Source organism: Argiope bruennichi, chromosome X2, assembly GCF_947563725.1.
Source record: "Argiope bruennichi chromosome X2, qqArgBrue1.1, whole genome shotgun sequence".
In the NCBI taxonomy this organism is placed as follows: Eukaryota; Metazoa; Arthropoda; class Arachnida; order Araneae; family Araneidae; genus Argiope; species Argiope bruennichi.
In genome coordinates this window covers 8,708,118-8,730,202 of record NC_079163.1, presented here as the reverse complement: position 1 = coordinate 8,730,202, position 22,085 = coordinate 8,708,118, and the positions used below count along the sequence as shown (strand labels likewise).

Here is a 22,085-nt window from a genome sequence, read left to right as displayed (position 1 = left end):
TGTTTTACAGTTTAGTTTGCATATGGAGCTTTAACAATATTAGGAAAATCATTCAATAACTTTGAAAATCCTCATTACAAAATACAGATTTTACAGAATGAACATGAGTATTATTAAGAATAGCATAAGCATTTATATGTGTACACATAACATTTAAACGACGATTTCTTAAATCAGGTTGCAAATTAAAATAATGTAGAAAATCTGCACCAATAATTGCAGTTTTAATATCGCAAACATAAAAAGGATAAACAAATTGTATTCTTAAACCTAAAGATAATAACTTTTGTTTATAAACATTTATGATAGAACCATTTGCTGCAAAGAATTTTTGAATCGAAATACACAGTTTATCGTTTCTAGTTGCAGGAATCAAACTACAATCACTGCCAGTGTCAACGAGAAAATTTACATTTGATTTTCTATCGCGAACAAAAAGGCGACGAGAACTACTGGGCGAGGCGTATGTCGCCGCTACTCCTTGCCATTGTGGTTTGGCTGATAATTGCAAGGTGGAATGCATTTATGCGCTTTGGAGTCGACTTCCGATGATACCAACAAACACCATTCGACTGAGAGGAGCTACGCTGTCGAAAGCGAAAGTCAGTTCGTTTACGAGAATTATTTCTCGGTCCGCGACTGGCACTTCTTGGTCGGCATAAAGAAGCAACCTCTTCGCGAAGTGCTTTAATTTCTTCAAGAAGTTCTGACTGAGAGGCATTATTTACATTTGCACAGGAATTAGAGCTTGAAATGTTGCTTACCTCGGGTGGCGTAACTTGCATGATTCTATCCGCAATTTCCGCAGCTTTAGTGGCATTTAGAGGACTAATTGCTAGAAGTATAGACTGGACGGTTTTGGGCAGTTGTTGTAAAAATAACTCCAGAAGAAGAGTATCCGAAATTTGATGGTTTTCGGCACGCCTTTGCATAACTCGTAGTAAATCAGTCGACTTTCGGTCACCTAACTGTTCGCCGGCAAGAGGACATCTAATTTCTTGAGATTTCGATTCACCGCATCTTTTTACAAGTTCCTCTTTCAATTGCTTGTAAGAATAGTCTTTGTCAGGACAAGTGATGACATCGCGAACTATAGCTGCTGCTTCAGAAGAAAGGTTAGCTACACAATAGTTGTATTCGGTTGCACTGGCAGTTATCGGTTTCGAAACTGGAAGCTGAAATGTTGCCTCTGCCATTATAAACCAAAGTTGAGGGTCTCCAAAATTAAATGGAGGCATCTTCACGGCAGAATTATCTTCCATGTTGGAGAACTTGAAACGGAAGCAGCTCAGTACAGCAATGGCAGGCGTTGAAAGTTTTGAAGTTTATTTATACGTGATCTCTTTTCAAGGTCACCATTGTGGTGATGTTCATGTAGAATGTTGTATAAAGCACTTCATCGCTATTAGAAAAATAAACTCTTTATTTCGCTAAAAACTATCGGAACATCACTGCTTAGCGCACGTATACATAGAACGGGGATTCCCCAAGGAAGTATTAACATAGATTGTATGTATTAGGGAAAGTAGATAGGTAGCGCTTTAGAATAACATGAATGAAAGATGGCGCTACGATCACAACAACATCACAGCCATGAAATTTACTTAGAAAATATTAACAAGAAGCACATCTAATTAGATGGCAAAAATAAATAAATAAATAAAATAAAATGATTTTAAGTCATGAAAAAGTTTATACCAGATAAAAGTCCCTCATTTTTCATGACTTAACATACAATGTTACTCATTTATTTTATAAAATAACCAATTGCAATAAAATTTGTATTTATCACGCAACAATGCTTTTATCATGATATCTGCAACATTTTTCTTAGCTACAACATACAAGTCAAATTCTTTAGCATCTAATTTTTCTTTTTAAAAAAAGCGAATATTAGTATGTGTAGTACGTTGATTTTCCATTAAATTTTTAGAATAACATATAGCACTTTGATTATCACAAAATATTTTTTAATTTCAGACAGTTCTAAAAATCAGCAGCTTTTTAATCTATGCTTCCTATATTCTGTGTTAAGCTATATGTTTAACTTCCATACTTGATATTTGTACATTTTTGTTTTGAAGTAGACCAGGTAACAGAAACATCTCCTAAAAATATAATATAACCACTAACAGATCTGCGATCTATTTTATCAGCTGCTCAGCTGAAATCAGTATACTTTCTCTGTTAAAGTAAAATTTATAGATTTACTTAAGTCAATTGCTTAGTTAGAAGTATTCAGAACATATTAAAATACTTGACACAGTAGATTCCAGTGAACATTTGATGGATTATTATTAAATTGAGACAAAATGCTCACAGCAAATATAATATCTGGTCTTGTAATAGACGCTTTAAAAAAAATACTATTTAGTTTCTATATGGTACAATTAACACGTCATGTTCTTTATTATCATAGATTGCAATACCTGGATTTAAGGGAATCAAAGTTTCACAATTTGGAATATTACCAAAAACTTCTCTCATTTTATTTATATAATTTTTCTGATGCATTAAAAATTTTCCATCTTTCGTTTCAAATTCTACACCCAGAAATCTGAAAAAGAATTATTCATCATAAATTTAGTGTTTTTCATTTGGATACTAGGATCTGTTCCTAAATTAGATTCGTTAAACTATAGCTGTTTAGTTTCAATCACTCTTCTGTCAGGAAAGAAAATTCTATATCCTGAAGTATTTAGTGTATAGCCTATTATTATAGGTTATTTCTATGACGTTTTGGTACAGAAGCCTAGGCTGTACATCCTATTTTTTAAGATGTCAACAGAAAATTTCTTCTCTCCAAGCATCTAATGGAGCCTCTCCATTTAAAGCTTTATGAGGAAAACTATTTCTAAGATAATTTACATGTTCCATCCAATAATTTTCTTGGAAGTTTACTTTTGTGCAAAAGAGCTCTAAGCCTTTCAGTTATTGTTCGATTAAATTGCTCTCTGACACCATTCATCTCTGGTGAATAAGTATTAGTATGTTCGATCTTAATACCTTCCTTTATGAAATATTTTTCAAAGTAATCTGCACATAATTCTAAACCATTATCCAATTTAATCCTTTTAATTTTTCTATTAGTTAATTGCCCCATTGCTTGTTTATATATTTTAAAATACTTAAATGCTTCATTTTTATGTTTTAAAAAATATACCGCTGTATAATTAGAATACTCATCAATAATACTAAAGAAATATTCCGCACCACCTAAAGATTTAACTGGGGATGAATATGTTCTAATACGTTTGAATTTCTAATTTTATCAGCATTAGGAAATGATGCCCTATTACTTTTAGTTAAAGAAGAAATGTCACACTTATCAATTTTGCCTTTTTAATTTTCAAGTCCATAAACTTTATTACTTTTTGAAAAATCTTTTAAACTTTGCATATTTAAATGACCTTAATTTATACCATACTAGATTTGGTCATGTTTATCTGAAATATAAGCAGCATTATTTTGCATCTTTAATACATTGGCATTTATCACAAAGAATTTATCAATGAATGAAAAAGTTTTTTTTAAAAAAAGTCTTATTTTTAGGACTTTTTATAATTTTAGAATTCTTTACAAAAATGCTATAACGTGCCAAATCAATTTTTCTTAATGAAATTAAATTTCACATCATTTGTGGCACATTCAATACATCTTTAAGTAAGAGAGAAACTTTACCAGATTTATTAATAATTTCTAACTTTACTTCACCTATACCAAGGTCCCCTCTGCAATTCTTGAACTGGCTTCCATTTTCTGGAAATTTGAAAATAAATTAAGATCATTAGCAAAATGTTCTGTAGCGGTTGAATCAATATTAAATTTGATGTTTGAGGATTGAGTCCAATATGCAGATGCATAAAGTGCTGCCGATTGGTATGTCCACTTTGTTTGTAAGGTGGTTTTCGTTGCTGATGGGTAGGTTTCTTAAAGTTCTTGAATTTTCAACAGTCCTTAGACCATGTATCGGATATCTCACGAACTAGAACTCTATCATATTTTGTTAGTAGTGACTGTCGAACATTTGTTGACGTGAAGTTTTGATCTTCTAGTTGATGTAACTGCATAACGATGTTGTCATAGTTTCTTGGTAAATTGGTGCGCATTTGGTAGGCTACTTCATCATCTGGTATAATTTTTTCAGCATTTTAAATTTCTTTGATGGCTTGAGAAACTTTTCATAGGTAACTGCTCATTAAGTTCGATGGGAGAAAACTAATGTTTAAAAACTTAGTCCCGAGAGCTCCAATTCTTGCTCTGCTCCTAGGTTCAAACGCATTTTCTATTTCTTGCAAAGCTACAGTAGGCGAGTCTATATTATAAACTATATTTTTTATGTTTTCCTGTAAGATCAAGCAAATAGTGGAGAGAGATTTTGTTCTTAGCTCAAATTTCTGTTCTGTTTTTGTAGCATTAGTATCCAAAACAGGATCTTTTTTATCCACGAATTCTATTAGTCCCAAGTTGAGCAAGTACATTCTTATGTTGAAACGCCATTCTTTGTAGTTGTCAACATTTTTCAAAATTCCAGCTCTAGGTTGAAGTCATAATTTTTCAGCAAAAAGAAGTTTTAAAAAAATGGCAGAATTCTTTTACAGCAATAACTATGCTCTGCTACCACTTACTTGTTGGAAGGTAGGATTCCGTGTTTGTTCAAAAATGACTAAGTCATCTGCCATAAAATAATTTTTATTTTTACTTGAAATAAGTAAAAAATAACAAAATAATTAAAAAATAATAATAACAAAGAAATTAAAAAAATAACATTATTCATTGCTTCACCCACTATTGCTGTTGCTAAAGGTTACTTCTACTTATATATAATGCGGTGAAATGGTCCTGATTGGCCATGACATCGCAGCCATGAAATTTGCATAGAAAATGTAAACAGTGCATCTGATTAAAAGGAGAAAAAAAAATTAAATCTAGCCATCTAAAAAAAGATTTTAAGTCATAAAAAAAAAGTTTATAACAGATGATCTAACATGATGAATTTCTTAAGAAATACCTGCTAAAGTGCTGCAAAATACTTGTGCTAAAATTGAATATCAGCTGAATATTTGGTGTGGCACTTGTGCTCACCTGGAAGTTATTAAATATTTAAAATTTAAAACGATGGGCATGTGTGTACCTCATTTCCCTCTGCCACTTCTATTTCAGGACTTGCTTTTGGAAAAAGATGTGTGTAAATGGTACATGTAAAGAAAAGGTTCTGTCATTTAGAAAATAAATATTGTTTGAAACATACGACAGAGCACTTGGTTAAAATTCGGCTTCTTTTTACACTTAGTGTATCATTTGCAGAATTTACCATTTCTACTTTAGAACTTAAGAAGTAGAAAAAGTATTTACTTGTTGCTTTTAAGTTTTCTTAATTTTGTGTTTTATAGTATAATTTTGGATACACATTTCCAAAGTTCAATGTTTTAAGCCCATTTTCATAAAGTTAATGGTAAGGTTGAATCAAATGTTATGGTAGCATTAGTTCTGCAACTTGTGTGTTTTAAATATTTCCGAGATTTTATCTGGCATATCATATAAGTTTTTAAATATGAAAATTAACTGTCATTTATAATTCTTTCATTCATCATTGCTTATGATTCTTCTTAAAAACTGCAAACAATTAGAAGCGGGTAATTATATTATGTAGATTTTTCATCTTTGCATTATATGTGCGAGCCTGAATAAAACAATTGCAAATGACCTTTTTTAATAGTTTTTTTTGTTTATATATTCTGGCAATGGTTTGAAAAATTATAATTCTGAAGAATTAAAATTTTTTATTCTTCTGTAACAGAGTGTGTAGTGTCAGGAAATTTAAAAACCATTTTTAAGCACTTTAATGTTTTTGAGAAGTGCTTGGAAATCTTCATCTTTGAAACAATGAATATAATAAATCGAAAGCATGGTTGTAAGAGTTTATTTACTGCATGACCAAGAAAAGAAACGAACAAAAGGGATGAATTCAGAGAAGGAACCCATGATAAACTGATCCTGGGGATCAATGTATATTAAAATAACTCTTAATGATGTTTCCCCCATTCCTTCTTTCTTCAACAATGTTCAGTGCCATTTATTGAAACATTGAAATGGTTATCCCAAAGGAGCAGTATGAAATATGTGCTGTTATACTTTTTGCAGTTTGACAAATATTTAAATTTAAATTTTTAATGTTTTGGATGGTGAGGAATTTATTTTAGTTATGCCTAATAAATGTACATTTAACCTTTTATGTATTCTTTTCCCTAAACCTACTGTAATTTCACCAATATATTGGAACAACCATTGAAAAGTGGTCATTTGACTACTAACAGTAGGTTTAGTGTTTAAGAGAAATACACAGATTAGTCTTGTCAATGGAAAATAAGAATAAAGCAAGTTGAAATTTGATACACCAGACAGGTATATCGAATGTGGGAGGATACTCACAATGAAGCCTATCAATTACGTTACACATGTGATCATTGTATTCATTAATATGTTGTTTTCCCACTAATCTATTGAATGCCCTATTAAAAGGATTTTAATGTATTATATTGAATTGTAATTGATTATGGTGTGCAGTTACATTAGTCAATTGTGTAACGTCCAGTATGAAGGAATTTCAACGTGAAGCCACAAATTTTCAATAATTGTGATGTCTCGCGGTTTTTTGAATGTACACAGCCATCTGATAATCATTTGTTAGGTCAATCTTGTGTAATTTTATCTTTTATTAAAAAATTCTGCTGGATCTATTATATAAAAATCTTGAATAAAAAAAAAAGTTTCTTCGGACTTATTCTGCAGGGTTTTGATTCTATAATTTTTTTAACAATTTTTGCATTTCCTTTTTTTATGGTCATATCGAATTTGAAATGAAATCTTTTTATACAAGTTTAGGTAAAGGTTTGTCCTGACTGACAGGAATTTGCAGCATAAACCATTTGAGTTAGGAACATGAACTTTGGCAAGAAGTTTCTTGTGTTTTAAGGACTCACTAAGAATGCGTTTTCAAAATTGCAATTAAATTTTAATTAAAAAATAAACAGTTTGTTTCTGCCATGTTGGTATATTATGGTACAAAATTTATTATTACGCTGTCTTAAAAAAGTTGCAGAGAGTAGCTTTTTAGTGATATCTTGGTTTGAATGAATGCGTTTTTTCTTTAGTTTTAATAATTTTTGAAAAATTAGCTACAGTTTGTAACAATGAAATTTGTTGTAATGAATTTCAGAGTAATATCATTGCTTCGTTGAATTGTGTTGGGTAGTGGGATTAAGTGTTGGCTCATTATTGCTACAAAAATGATTATTTCACGTGCCATTAAAAACACGTAAATAAACAAAACATTAGGGGGAAAAAATTACTCTTTGCAGTTATTCTTTTTTTGTACATAAAAGTTAATGCACTTGCATACAGTTGTTAAAGACATGTCGCTAAACCTAATTATTCATGATGTCAATAGATAATTCTGATTGGCTATGATTATGAAACCTGGATAACGAAAATCACAGTTCCTTTTCGTTTTCTAAATTAAAAAAAGAAAAACAATATCCCACCGGGAAATACATTCAACCTGATTTATTTCATCTTGGGATTGAACTAAAAGTTGCTATCAGTAAAATAAGACAACAAAAAACATTTCTTAAATAATGTTGCCATTTTAAAAATCAATAAAAATATTAATACGTTTTAAACATCCTCCCACCTTTTGCTTATAAATAATAATCAAAACATAAAACTACTAGTTAAACACAATTAAGAGATTCAATTGATTGCAACATTGTACAAATTTTCAGTTAAACTTATATGTAAAAATAAGAATGATAATGAATGTAAAAAAAAATATTCAATTAACCCATGCAAACAGGTTAGCCACTCATATCTGGAAAAAAAAAAAAAAAGTTTTATCCTTGTACATATATATAACATAAGAGGAAATTCACAAACAGCACTCATGTATCAGTTATAATGGAATAACAATTACAATTTAAATATAAAAATGAAAATAAATGCAGAAATGTCCAATTAAGCCAAGTAAATAGCAAGTTTAATTTCTCTGGCAATTTAATTCTTCCGTATCTACAAATTTCATCTCATTGCCAGAAGTACTATCCCAAGTTTTCGAGATGTCATTTGACTTTTTCAAATCATCGGAGCAGACAAGTTATCAGAGGATGTTAACTCTAATGGATATATTGTTTCAATTGGATGCCGGAAATTCTGCTGTGAAGTTTGCACTCTTAACAAGACGTACATGTCCGTCTTTACCTGGTATGATTTCAGTGATACGACCTACAAGCCAGACAATTCTCCACTTATTTGCTCCTACTGTAACAATTTCAAAAACAGTAACAGTACATTTTCTTGATTTTTTTTTTTCTGTTGAATGACCGCACCTAGATACTCCGAACTGAAACGATTTCTTAAGTTTTTCTTGTTTGTATTTCAGTCTCTTGCTCACAGAATTTTTCTCGACAGTATCTATATCAATAAGATTGCATTCATGAACATTGATGGAGAAATTGATTTTATAGTTACTTCTTTGCAAATGTAAGTGGGAAGTCTTGAGTTGATTACCCAATTGCAATCTGCCAAAACCGTTATCATTTCCTCATAATTAAGATGTGCCTGTCCCGACACTTTTTTCAAAAGATACTTTAAAATTTTAATTAATCCTTCCCACCATCTGCTCTACCAAGCAGCAGTTGGAGGATTAAATTTCCATTCAATCAAGTTGGCAGCTCTATGTTTTTGTATATGACTCCAGTCTAGTTGTTTTAAATAACTAGTTGCTCCAACATAATCGGAACCATTATCGCAGCACACAATAGTACATCTTCCTCTGTAAGCTACAAATTTACTAAATGCCATTACGAAAACATCTTTTGATGCAACAGTAACATACTCTAAATGAAATGCAGTATACCGAGCAGAAATAAAAATTAAAACCTAGGAACCTTTAAGAAATAGAGGTCCAGCCATATCAAAACCAGTTACCTGGAACACCGCGCTTCTTTTACTCTATTTTCTAGAAGGGGAGGATTTATAAATTCTGAATTCTTTGAACTTCATCTTTTACATGCGATGCAGTTGGCTACCGTGTTTTATTATTTTTCTTCCGATTAGAATCGAATACTTTTCTCTAAGAACATTCAACAGTATCTGGACACCTGCATAGCAATTATTAACATAAGCATTATAGATTAACATTTTAACACTTCATGCTTCAGTGGAAGAAAAATAGTTCTAAAAAAATCTTCACTGTCTTTGCAATAAATAATTTTAGTTTTTAAACAGATGACACCAAGCTCGTCTTTAAAACTTGACAAGGTTTTCAATCTCCTTTCTTCTTGGAGAAAAGATCCTGAAATTCTATGGTTATTAATTCACCATGCTTCTTTTCAGTTATATTTTTGGACTTTTACTTGAAAAGGAAGATACGAGCAACAAAACAAACAATTCTATCATAGTTCGAAAAAAATCTATACTACCAGTTTGCAACACTGCTAGCTTCATTATTTGATAATACATAAATCGTCTTAGGCTTTTCCTTTTCAATCTCTTCGTTATTTCAATCATGGTTTGAGGAAATCGTAATGTTTTGAAATTCAAAAGCATTTTTCATCCATTGTGGACCCTTCCACCATCTTAAGGAGACTAGATGTTTCACCTTGCAGCCTCTGGAAGGCAAGTCTGTTAGATTCTTATCACCAGGTATGTCTGCAGGATGTAGGATTTCTCAACTTCTTAATCTCCTGAACTCTATTCCTAACAAAGACGGACCAATTTTCTTCCCTCAATATTCAAACAAGCACCGTTGTAGAATCACTCCAGTAATACATCATAAGGTTTCTCCAACCTAGAACCAACGGAATTCGCTAGCATCGCTGCAATCACGGCCGCAAGAAGTTCCATTCTGGAATAGTTGTGCCTCTTAAAGGAGCCACTCGTGACTTTGCTGTAAGGAAAAATGCTCAATTCAATCATACTTTTCTAGTCTAAGGAATGTAATGGCAGCATATGCATCTTTACTACCAACAACTATATATAAATAGTGCAACAACATAAATCTTTTGAAGATGCTTGAACAGACCTAGAATTCTGTATGCCAGACAAATACTCCAGTTTTTGAAACCATAATTTTGTATGCCAGACAAATACTCCAGTTTTTGAAACCATAACAGAAACTCTTTACGAAGTTCACCAGTTATTTCTTTATCTCAATTTGTGCCTAATTCCATGCCTTTTGTAGCATTATTTTTGGACAAAGCATCAATGGTGCGGTGAATCCAAAAGGATCAATACTTTATGTACTGTAGATAACATACTTCTTTTAATTACTTTATTCATGTCATCCAATAATTTCATGTTAATTTTCAATTTGTCTAATTCCTTATTCCAAATAAGACCTAATATCTGAGTTTCCTTCTTTGAATTAGTTTCACAGTCGCCAGACCATTCCCATTCTCTGAGATCAAAACCACCTTTTACCATCAAGGTTTTAGAACTGGCAATGAAGTGATCTATTTGGCCTTTATTGTCGTCAGTGTCAATGTAGAAACTCTGCAAAAGATTTTTCAAATTTTTGAATATGGTACTCAATTACTGAAGCTAAAAGGAAAGGACTGCATTTTACGCCAAAAACAACTTGTGTGACAAAAAACTCTCAATTTCTTTCCTTCCGTATTTTCTCACCACAAGAACTGTAGGAAATCTCTATCCTCTTTATGAATATATATTTGTAGAAAAGCTTTCTTAATTTCAGCTATAACGCCAGACTTGCTCTCTCTGAATTGAAGAATATATCTTATAAGCTCAATAAGATTAGAACCACATTTCAAGCGCTGTTTCAAAGATGGATAATTTGCTAATTTAGTTGAAGCATCAAACATCGGATGAATTGGAGTAGTGTTGTTACTTAGTTTTATCACTGCACGATGAGGTAAATAATTACCATAAGAGCTCATTTCTTTCTTTCGAACTTCTTCTATTATGTCTTCATCTAACCAGTTTTGAGGAACATTTTCATTTTTTTTCTATATATATTCACAGCTACAAGTTTTGAAGTAGTCTTTTCCTCGTCAAATCCAAGTTGGACGAAAATGATTTACCATCAGACCATGGCAAACAGACCTCATATCGACCTTCTTTATTAATTGTCACTGTTTGTAAAAAATGCTGCTTGGTCTGTAGATCAATCTCGTACTTAGATTCAATAGAATCATTGATTCCGATCAAATCTAATTTCCCTAAATTTGATATTTCAGCTTCATTCAATAATGAAACACTGTTATCACCAGATTTTCTTCTGAAGATTTATCTTGTGGTACCTTACCCATTAAAGTCAATCCTAAGAAAGTTTCTACAGCTACATGACCTGAAGATAAGATTTTCTTTTGCCAGTAAACATTTTCCCCATAAAATCGGCTCCAATCAGAATATCAGTGACTTAACAAGTATCGCTAATGTCAGTTAGATTAATCTGATTTTCTTCCAATTCTTTTATCCAGGGATCTTTAAAAACTGGTCGAATATTGTCACAAGTAGTAGATTGATCCTGAACTTCAAAATTACAGCTAAAATTGTCATACAAATTTCTCAGTTTTATGTTATAACAATTATGTTTGAATTTGTTAGTGATAAGCCCACCAAAGAGGGAATGCACCATTTTTTCACAGTGAAGAGATGTATAATTTATTTCTTCAGCTACACTTTTCAAAATATAAGATTTGTATGATGCAAAATCAAAAAGTAACCTCACAATTTTCTGTTTACTATCAGATATCAGTTTAGCTTCCAGAGATTAAAGAAATATCTTTGGATTGTGTTTATAAAAATTGGTCATATTAACATCTTGGAAGGGTTTATCTCCCTTTCTCTCTACAGACATTTTTTGCGAATAAAGCACATCATATAATAAAGGAAAACGTTTTTTAGAACATATCGTGCACTTTAAAACTGTTCGTCATTTCTTAACTATGTAAAATGGTGATAAACATGCAAAACGGCATCGTTTGTTCGTTTTTCCGGTTGTCATTTTTTGAGCTGTAAAGCAACCTGAACTTGAATGTTGACACAAAAAAAAAAAAAAAAAAAAAAAAAATTGTTCACATCTCTTTTTGAAGTAGTCGTTAACAAGCCTATAGCTGTAGGTACTTTATTTCTCAAATTTTTGGAACTGTATTGTTTCTTTTTCAAGGTCTTTATCCTTTTTCTAAACCAAAACCGGCGACAGCCGAACATATTCTTTCTTCTCCTTCAAATTCTTTTTTCAGAAATTGTATCAAATTATTCATCCTTTCTTTCATGTCATGGTTGATATTGAAAATATTACTATGCTTCCAAGCTTTTAAATACTCCGCTGGGAAACAAGATTCAACCATAGGATACAAATTGGATGCACATTTATCTGCGATTATACTTAATGTTTCTAGTGCAAGTAAATAAGAATCAAGCTTATCATATAAAGAAGTTAATGTAAATGTTTCTTTAGTTTGCACAGAAATAATTAATTTTAATAACTCTCTAACATATATTTCCGCTATAATATCTTCTCTTCCTAAGCACGAATGTAAACTCTCAATAGCCTTTTGATAGTTGATGCCATTTGGCGGAAAACTTTTACTACTTCTGTTGCTTGAACTAAGTATTGAAATTTTTCTTCTGGTGTGATATCCTCATCTTTATTATTTGTTGAAATTAACGACAAAATAGGATCCTACCTTTAATATTGTCACCAAATTGTCTAAATTCCAATCTAGGCAATATAAACTTTCTCTTAGAAATATTTAAAGCAGCAATAGAATTGGAAGAAAATGACTCTTCATAAAATATATAATTAAATTTTTTCTTAATTTTTTAAAGTTAAAGTAATAAAATCTTATTTTTGCACAGAGGTTAAAAAGCAGGTTTTTATTAAATTTCCAAAATGTAGAGCATGCAAAGAAATTAATATGCGACAAGATAATTTTTTATAGTCTGACCTTTTCTTGTGCTATTCATTTCTGTTAAAATTTGATCTTAAATTCAATTTGTGCATAGTGTTGTTCTGTTGTCAATTTCTTGGAAATTTTGCCAATCTTAACTATTCTAAGACAATCTTTTACTCTTTGCTTTATAAGATTGCAATCAAAATGCTCTAAATTGCTAAATATGGTAAGTTAAATTTACACTTACCATCTCAACGAAGTTAAATCTTATTTCTAGGTACATGCATAAAAATTTTATACAAAATTTTTGGTCATGTTATGCTACTACCTCAACTTTGACATTTTCAGAAATGATGTATCCATCCAAATTAAATGGTAATTTATTAAATTTTAAGAAATGTTGGGAAGGGAAAGCTCACAGAATTTTATTGTTAATCTTATTTAAAGTTGACTTAAGTTTGTGTGATGATAGTTTTTTCATTTTTTACGATTTTTATCATAGGCAAAAACGCATAAGTTTGTTTTAAAATACAAGGTATAAAAATACTTAAATATTAAAATATAATAAGTACACATTTAAAATAAATGCTATTTTTATTGAAAAATTAAAAAAAAATTATAAAACTAACTTATACTGAAAAAATACACAGGATTATGTATGCATGCATATTCAAAGGTACTTAATTTTTGCAGCAATTTCTCATTATACACCTTTTAATTAAACTAATAATTTAACCTTGGATGCTAAAAATTATATAATATTTTGGAGATAAATAAGATGTCAATCTCTGAGTATGTAACATCATTAAAAGTCCTTAAAAACTGCTTATTTTTTTTAATGGTAAAAGTGCTTAATTTATATCTGAGTGCTTATTTTTTTCCTTTCTGATGAGGGGAAAAAATTATTTCACATGTTATGTCTCACCAATTTTTAAACTATATTTTCTTTACATTGTTGGCTCTTTCAATGTTTAATGGATCTCAATAAATTCGGAGATTAGCGGAAGACGTTTTTTTTTTAATCTTGGAGAAAAATTGATAGTATAAGAAAAATATATCCTTTTCATTTTCCTGACTTTTTTTTTTCTTTTTTTTTTTAGATGCCAGAGATTATATTATTTCACTTGATAATTTTCATTTTTTGACTTCTTTTACTTCTTTTTGATTGTTTAAATGGGGAGGGGCTTTAGACATAATTCATGAAAATACATGCAATAATTTCAACTTATCTTTACTTTTTTTTTTACGTTATTTTAACATCATTTAGTTATTTCTCATTAGTGAACTATTTAAATATTTTTACTTCAAATAATTGTTGTGCAAAAGTTTAGCACTTTTCAACAATATTCCAGAATATATATTTCATTAATTGTGGACTTTCAAAACTGAATTCACTGAATGATTCAAGGCTCTCAAAAATAAACTGAAGTAAAATGTTTATTATACTGTTTACTTGCATGTGATTTGCTGCTTGTACCATAGCATACCAAATAAAAATTAATGCCAATAATTTTTTTTACTTTCTTGCATATGAAGTTTTTAGAGAAACTATTATAATTAAGAAAGAACAAAATTGAGTTCGAGCTTTTACGCAATCTTCAGAATTTATCTTTAGAAAACACAATTTTGGAATTATGTCTGTCTGTGACACAATAACTCAAAAACGCTCCGAGCAAGAATTTTTTAACACTAAATTTGCAAATTTCTCAATTTTGTGCGAAATCCATATCCATTAAGTTTTTTTTTTTTTTTGTCTTGTTTGTTTGTCTTAGTATAAGCGAACATAGTAATCTCAAAATGCCAGAGGCTACAAAGGTGAAACCTGAAACAGTTTTAAATAAAGTATAGTTGGAAATCAAAATTATGAACCATCTCCATCAACAAATTAACTGACCATCTGCTGATCTGCAAATTTGTTATAATGTTTACATACATAGAAAAAAAAAACCTTAGAAGATAACAAATTTTATTTATTTTTCTAAAATTTTACCTCTGTCGCAAATTTTGGGTTCATTGGTTGATCAAAAAAATTTCTGAGCATGCTCATCCCCCTCTTCTTTGTAACTGTACTACGAAGCACAAAATGCTTGTGTGTGGGACTCTGAAATTAAAAATTGAGAACTCTTAATTTCAAAATCTTACCCAGAACCCTTATTATTTATGCTGGAAGAAGAGTTGATTGTACCTTTACTAGGGAATATGCAATAAAATATTAGAGACATTTTAGCTAGTTTTTCAGAGCATATTTAGCCATATCTTCAAATGTGTCAGTGATGACCTACTTTTGCCTTTTTTTTATGCATCTGATATACATTAGTAAAACGATTGTTTTTTTAAGTTTTGGAATAAAATTTCAGAATTGAGTTTATTTCATCAGTAAATTACTAATACTTCATTCTAATAATTAATTTTTTTAATAATGCTCAGTTAATAAAGTGAGGGTAGGTATAAAAGGAAACAAATTATTGCAAATCTTGCATTCAGCAAAAGAAATGGCGCAGTTTATCCAATAGAAGAATCTTGCGACAGAATAATGCCCACATCATTCATTCATTCCACAAAAGAAATATCCAGTAAAGTTTTGTTTTTTAAGCATGATTGTTGGTAACTTGTTTTAAAAATACCCGAATGCATAATGAATAGACTTCCAGTAATTAATGCATTAGTAGGAAATGTTTTAGCAAAGAACAGGTAACTGAGTAAAAAGAAACATCTTCTGAGTTTCCTTTTCATAAAGATGTTATTTTGATGGAGTTTATAGATTTCTTAGTGTAATCATGTTTGATTTCAATAATTTTAATATCACGAAAAATTAGATTCTATGGGCTTTTTTTTATACTTAATTTGAGAACAATGAATTAAAAAAAAAACTTTTGAGAGTTTTGAAAATTATTGTAATTTGTGAACAAGCATCTGCTGTGATAGGATTCAGCGTTAATAAAAATATTGAAGTGGGAAATTTGAATGAAAAGGTATCTGTCACAACATATGACCATACAAAGCAATCTTGCTGAATCCACTCAATAAATATTACTAAAGAGTTAAGAATGCTAGTAACATCAGTCCATTTTGGATATTACATATTTTCTAGGGAACAGTTAGTGAAAGAAATAACTGCAAATGGCATAGACTGATTTCTTGACCTTTTTACAGAAAAATAAAAAAATTCTATTAGAAAAGTAAATTGCTAAAATTCAATATAAAGATAATAACCCTTATTTGAGCCAGAAATTTTTCACTAAAAACAAAATCAAAAAATTATCTGCAAGAAAAATGGAAGTGTATGAAAAAAAATCTCTAAAAAGAAATGCATTTATATTTATATATTTAAAATTAGCATGTTTTTTATATTCTAGTTTTGTTGTTAACCTTTTTGTTGGTAGTATTGGAATGTTAATGATGTATCAGTATAACCTTTTCATATATTTCTAGCTGTTGTGTAATTAAATAATTTAAGATATCTGATAAGTCTTTTAATAAGATTTTTCAAGTGAAATTTACATAAAAAATATATTTAAAATAACATTGGATATTTTTCACTAACATTAAGACAAATTCCTGGTAATGCTTTATGTTTAATTGTGTAATACTGGATACTTACTTAGTGAATACCAAACTTAATTTATTTCATTGAACTTATAGTTTAAAAATAAAAATTCTTCATTAAGGTTGGTTCTTATTTTTTCCTACTTAGAGAGTAAAGGTACCTATAAAGTACTTTTTAAAGGTAAAATTAGTCTACATTCTCTGAATCATACAGCAGGATTTTAATGTGTTGGTATTTCTTGCAGGCAATGAAACCTACTAAAAGGTCCTTAGAACCTTGTGCAACAAGTACTGGAGTTTCAGAACCAGTACAGAAGGCATTATGTGATCCAATTATTGAAACTTCTGCAGAAACTTGCAAAACAGTTGATAAGTCAAAGGCCATTCCAGAGTCAACCACAGCAAAGAAAGGAAAGGCTAGGGAGAATAGCCGAAATTGGTATCCATTCAAAGAGAATTACACTTCATCGGTGAGTGTTCCCCCCTACTTTCTTTCTCCCCCCCCAATTTATGCAGTAACTGGTAAAACTCAATTTTTTAAAAAAAATTATTTTCCAGAGTAATTGTACTAGTCAACTGCATATTGTACTAAAAATTGCAAACATTTGAGTGCTAGAAGAAATTTCTGTCCTTGCTACATTTTAAAGCTGAGTCATTGCATCATATATCAAAAATATATTTCAGCTTTGTCCTCCATGTGACTTAACTGACACCTCCATTTTGCATATTAACTCAAAAGCTGATTATTTTTATTCGAGCACTTTTTAAATCTTAAAGTATTGATTCATCTCAAAGTACAGTATTGTGACTTTTAAAGATTAATTTTAAAACCGGTTTCTGTTCTAGTGGAATTGGAACTTAATTATTATTGATGTTCAGTTTTAGTAATTCATGCATTTTGTTCCTAAAGATTTCTCATAATAAGTTGATATTAAGAAATAGTAGATGAATAATTCATAAGAATTGATTCCTGTTTGGCTGTAATAAAAACTGGATAGATTAGTTGTATAAGATAGTGCTAAATCTTCTTCCACTTAACAATATGATGCAGTTTGATTCCAGATGGATTCCTGATATTCCTGGAATTAAGTTCCAAGATAAATCCTCTGAATTTCTAACTAAGAAGTTTAGTTCGGCATATTTATATTTGGACATGATGCATAGCGCTATTAAAAGTCCTTAAAAACGGCTTTTTTTTTATAGTCCTTATATAAGGGCCTTAAAAGTGCTAATTTATTTTCGTTATTCATATGCATGTGTGCCACTTGGTATTCTTGGCAAATTTTACATCTAACATTTTAAGTTATGTGCTCATAATCTTATCTAAAAATTTCTTATATAAAGATATTAACATTTATTTGACCGGAAGAATTTCACTACAAACAAAATCAAAAAATTATCTGCAAGAAGAATGGAAGTGTATGGAAAAATCTCTAAAAAGAAATGCATTTATATTTATATATTTATTAAAATTAGCATTATTTTTATATTCTAGTTTTAGTTATGTTAACCTTTTTGTGGGTAGTATAGGAATATTAATGATGTATCAGTATAATCTTTTCTTATTTCTAGCTGTTGTGCAATTAAATAATTTAAGATATCTAATAAGTCTTTTAATAAGATTTTTCAAGTGAAATTTACATAAAAAATATATTTAAAATAACATTGGATATTTTTCACTAACATTAAAACAAATTCCTGGTAATGCTTTATGTTTAATTGTGTAATACTGGATACTTACTTAGTGAATACCAAACTTAATTTATTTCATTGAACTCATAGTTTAAAAATAAAAATTCTTCATTAAGGTTGGTTCTTATTTTTTCCTACTTAGAGAGTAAAGGTACCTATAAAGTACTTTTTAAAGGTAAAATTAGTCTACATTCTCTGAATCATACAGCAGGCGTTTAATGTGTTGGTATTTCTTGCAGGCAATGAAACCTACTAAAAGATCCTTAGAATCTTGTGCAACAAGTACTGAAGTTCCAGAAACAGTACAAAAGGGGTTACGTGTTTATTATATTGAAACTTCTGCAGAAACTTGCAGTACAGTTGATAAGTCAAAAGCCATTCCAGAGTCAACCACAGCAAAGAAAGGGATGGCTAGAGAGAATAGCCGACATTGCTATCCATTTAAAGCGAATTATACTTCATTGGTGAGTATTTCTTATTTTTTCCTAATTATAAAGTAAAGGTACCTATAAAGTACTTTCTTTTTAAGATAAAATTATTCTATGTGACTCATACAGCAGGCTTTTAATGTGTTGGTATTTCTTGCAGGGAATGAAACCTACTAAAAGGTCCTTAGAATCTTGTGCAACAAGTACTGAAGTTTCAGAACCAGTACAAAAGGCATTATGTGTTTCACATATTGAAACTTCTGCAGAAACTTGCGGTACAGTTGATAAGTCAAAAGCCATTCCAGAGTCAACCACAGCAAAGAAAGGGATGGCTAGAGAGAATAGCCGACATTGCTATCCATCTAAAGCGAATTATACTTCATTGGTGAGTATTTCTTATTTTTTCCTACTTATAAAGTAAAGGTACCTATAAAATACTTCCTTTTTAAGATAAAATTATTCTATGTGACTCATACAGCAGGCTTTTAATGTGTTGGTATTTCTTGCAGGCAATGAAACCTACTAAAAGGTCCTCAGAATCTTGTGCAACAAGTACTGAAGTTCCAGAAACAGTACAAAAGGGGTTACGTGTTTATTATATTGAAACTTCTGCAGAAACTTGCGGTACAGTTGATAAGTCAAAAGCCATTCCAGAGTCAACCACAGCAAAGAAAGGGATGGCTAGAGAGAATAGCCGACATTGCTATCCATCTAAAGCGAATTATACTTCATTGGTGAGTATTTCTTATTTTTTCCTACTTATAAAGTAAAGGTACCTATAAAGCACTTCCTTTTTAAGATAAAATTAGTCTACACTCTGTGACTCATACAGCAGGCTTTTAATGTGTTGGTATTTCTTGCAGGCAATGAAACCTACTAAAAGGTTCTCAGAATCTTGTGCAACAAGTACTGAAGTTTCAGAACCAGTACAAAAGGCAGTATGTGTTCCACTTATTGAAACTTCTGTAGAAACTTGCGGTACAGTTGATAAGCCAAAAGCTGTTCCAAAGTCAACCACAGCAAAGAAAGGGAATGCTAGCCGACAGTGGTATCCATCCACAGCGAATTACACTTCTTCGGTGAGTGTTTTACCCCCTTTTTTATCATTTATGCAATAACTAGTAAAATTCAATTTTTTAAAAATTCTTTTCCAGAATAATTGTACTAGTCAACTGCATATTGTACTAAAAATTGAAAGCATTTCAGTCCTAGAAGGAAGAAATGTCTGTCCTTGCTACATTTTAAAGTTGAGTCATTGCATCATATATCAAAAATATATTTCAACTTTGTCCTCCATGTGACTTAACTGACACCTCCATTTTGCATATTTAACTCAAAAGCTGATTATTTTTATTCGACCACTTTTTAAATCTTAAAGTATTGATTCATCTCCAAGTACAGTATTGTGACTTTTAAAGATTAATTTTAAAACCGGTTTCTGTTTTAGTGGAATTGGAATTTAATTATTATTGATGTTCAGTTTTAGTAATTCATGCATTTTGTTCCTAAAGATTTCTCATAATAAGTTGATATTAAGAAATAGTAGATGAATAATTCATAAGAATTGATTCCTGTTTGGCTGTAATAAAAACTGGATAGATTAGTTGTATAAGATAGTGCTAAATCATCTTCCACTTAACAATATGATGCAGTTTGATTCCTGACGGATTAGACTGACTTTGTGTTTATGGCTAATAACACACAGTCACATAGGTTTTTTTTCCTGATCAGGATGTTTTGGAAAGTGAAGATATCTGTCGAATGGATTGGTCAATTTTTCCCCTGATTTTAATTTCATTGATCATGTTTGGCATGTTTAGAGGAGACATCTAATGGCCCAATTGTATTCAAGGATCATCAGGCTATGTTCATTTAAGTATGGGCACTTTTGCCTCTAGAATTGCCATATAATATGTTTTGAATATGAACAATTAATGCCATACAACCACTTCCATTAGGGCAAATCAAGTCCCTTGTTTTAAGGGATATCTATTTCTTGTCCACTGTTTTTAACTGTTACCATTCTGTCAATAAAGCCTTTTCTGCTTCATTTCCTAATGTATGCATTCTTTTCATCCCCCCCCCCCCATTCAACTAAATTGTTTGTCCCCTCTGTACAACGTGGCCAGAAAACCGGAAAAACCGAGAATCATCAGAGAATTCAGAGAGGTCAAGAGAAATCAGGGAAGCTTATTATAAAACTGGAATTTTTTTTTATAAATTGGCAATTTTTATCGAACATCAAAAGTATAATGAAATATCTTTTGCAACTAATGAAAATCAAAATTTTACTGATAGACCATGGAAGGGAAAGATAAACCACCATATCTAATTTATTACAATTATACATAAATATAGAATGTTTTCGCCGAAAGTTTTTGTTTGCTTTTCTTCAGAATGTCATCGACATAATTATCGAAAATGGTTTTGCATAATATAGGAAAAGGCAGACTAACTAAAGCCCAGCTCCTGTTACTTTATTAATTTAAGTTTTAATGGTTTCTTTTATTTAAAAAGATATATGTAGAGCTATCCACCCCCCTCCTTTAAATGTTAAATCAATCATATCGCATATTACAGGAATGAAAGTATGAATTTTGGGTAATAATATTCAAAACTAGATGTAAGATATTGACCCGTTATTATAATTCGGAAAAACTTTATTTTAATTAAATATATATTTTATTTGACCATAATTATTTTCCCCCTCTTCTTGGAGATATTTTAGTTGAATTATGAAGTATCTCACTTTATTGCTATTATTTCTATAAAGCATTTTTCGCTTATTTTTAAATATTATGAATACTGATTTACTAACTTCTTTATATGTATGAATATTATGAACGTTATTGCTAATATTTTCTTTTAACATTTTTTTTTTAATTTTGTGTTTGTTTAAAATTCCCCATACGTTCAGCAAAATACTCTAATTTTAAAATAATATTAAATGAAAGAACTTTTATTATTATTAGTGTTAATGATCTAAAAATCAATGCAATTTTCATATCATTGATGAGTTTTCTTATTTTGATGCAGAGATTTCATTTTGTGTTTGTAAATGAATTTTTCTTTCTGTTGGTAAAATTGAGCGTTTCTGAGTGTCGTCTTGGCAAACCGTATAAATAGGGAGACCTCATTTGAAGGAAATAAAACATTTCATTTTTAAGCGCTCCACCATTTTGCATATATTTTTATAGTGCATTTTTCGTGAGTATGTATGACATTTTGGCTAAAACGTCGGTCTAAATGGGCATGTGTCCTCTAGTGTTGGTTAAAATATTTGGGGGGGGGGAAAGGAGGTATTTATATAATTGTAGTTTATCTAAAATTCAATAAATGAAAATGTTTTTTTTTTTTTTTTTTTTCCCTTCTGAGAATTAAATTTTATTTTAAATTGATTTTAGTTAAAAGAGATGAATAGTTTTTCAATTACAGTTAAGAACATTGTGCAATAATTAAAGAGAATAAAATAAAGTGACATCATTCTGAAGATATTAGAAAC

The 22,085-nt window shown here is 30.3% G+C and overlaps 1 protein-coding gene across 1 annotated transcript in view; it reads left to right on the top strand.

Annotated features, from left to right (window-relative positions):
- The window catches only part of LOC129960001 (uncharacterized), a 135,578-nt gene that overhangs the window by 32,688 nt on the left and 80,805 nt on the right, over window positions 1-22,085 (top strand). Inside the window, exons 4-8 of the mRNA XM_056072980.1 lie at window positions 16,709-16,933; window positions 18,395-18,619; window positions 18,744-18,968; window positions 19,093-19,317; window positions 19,447-19,662. Of these exons, the coding sequence (XP_055928955.1) occupies window positions 16,709-16,933; window positions 18,395-18,619; window positions 18,744-18,968; window positions 19,093-19,317; window positions 19,447-19,662 (1,116 nt within the window). The remainder of the gene's footprint in view (window positions 1-16,708; window positions 16,934-18,394; window positions 18,620-18,743; window positions 18,969-19,092; window positions 19,318-19,446; window positions 19,663-22,085) is intronic.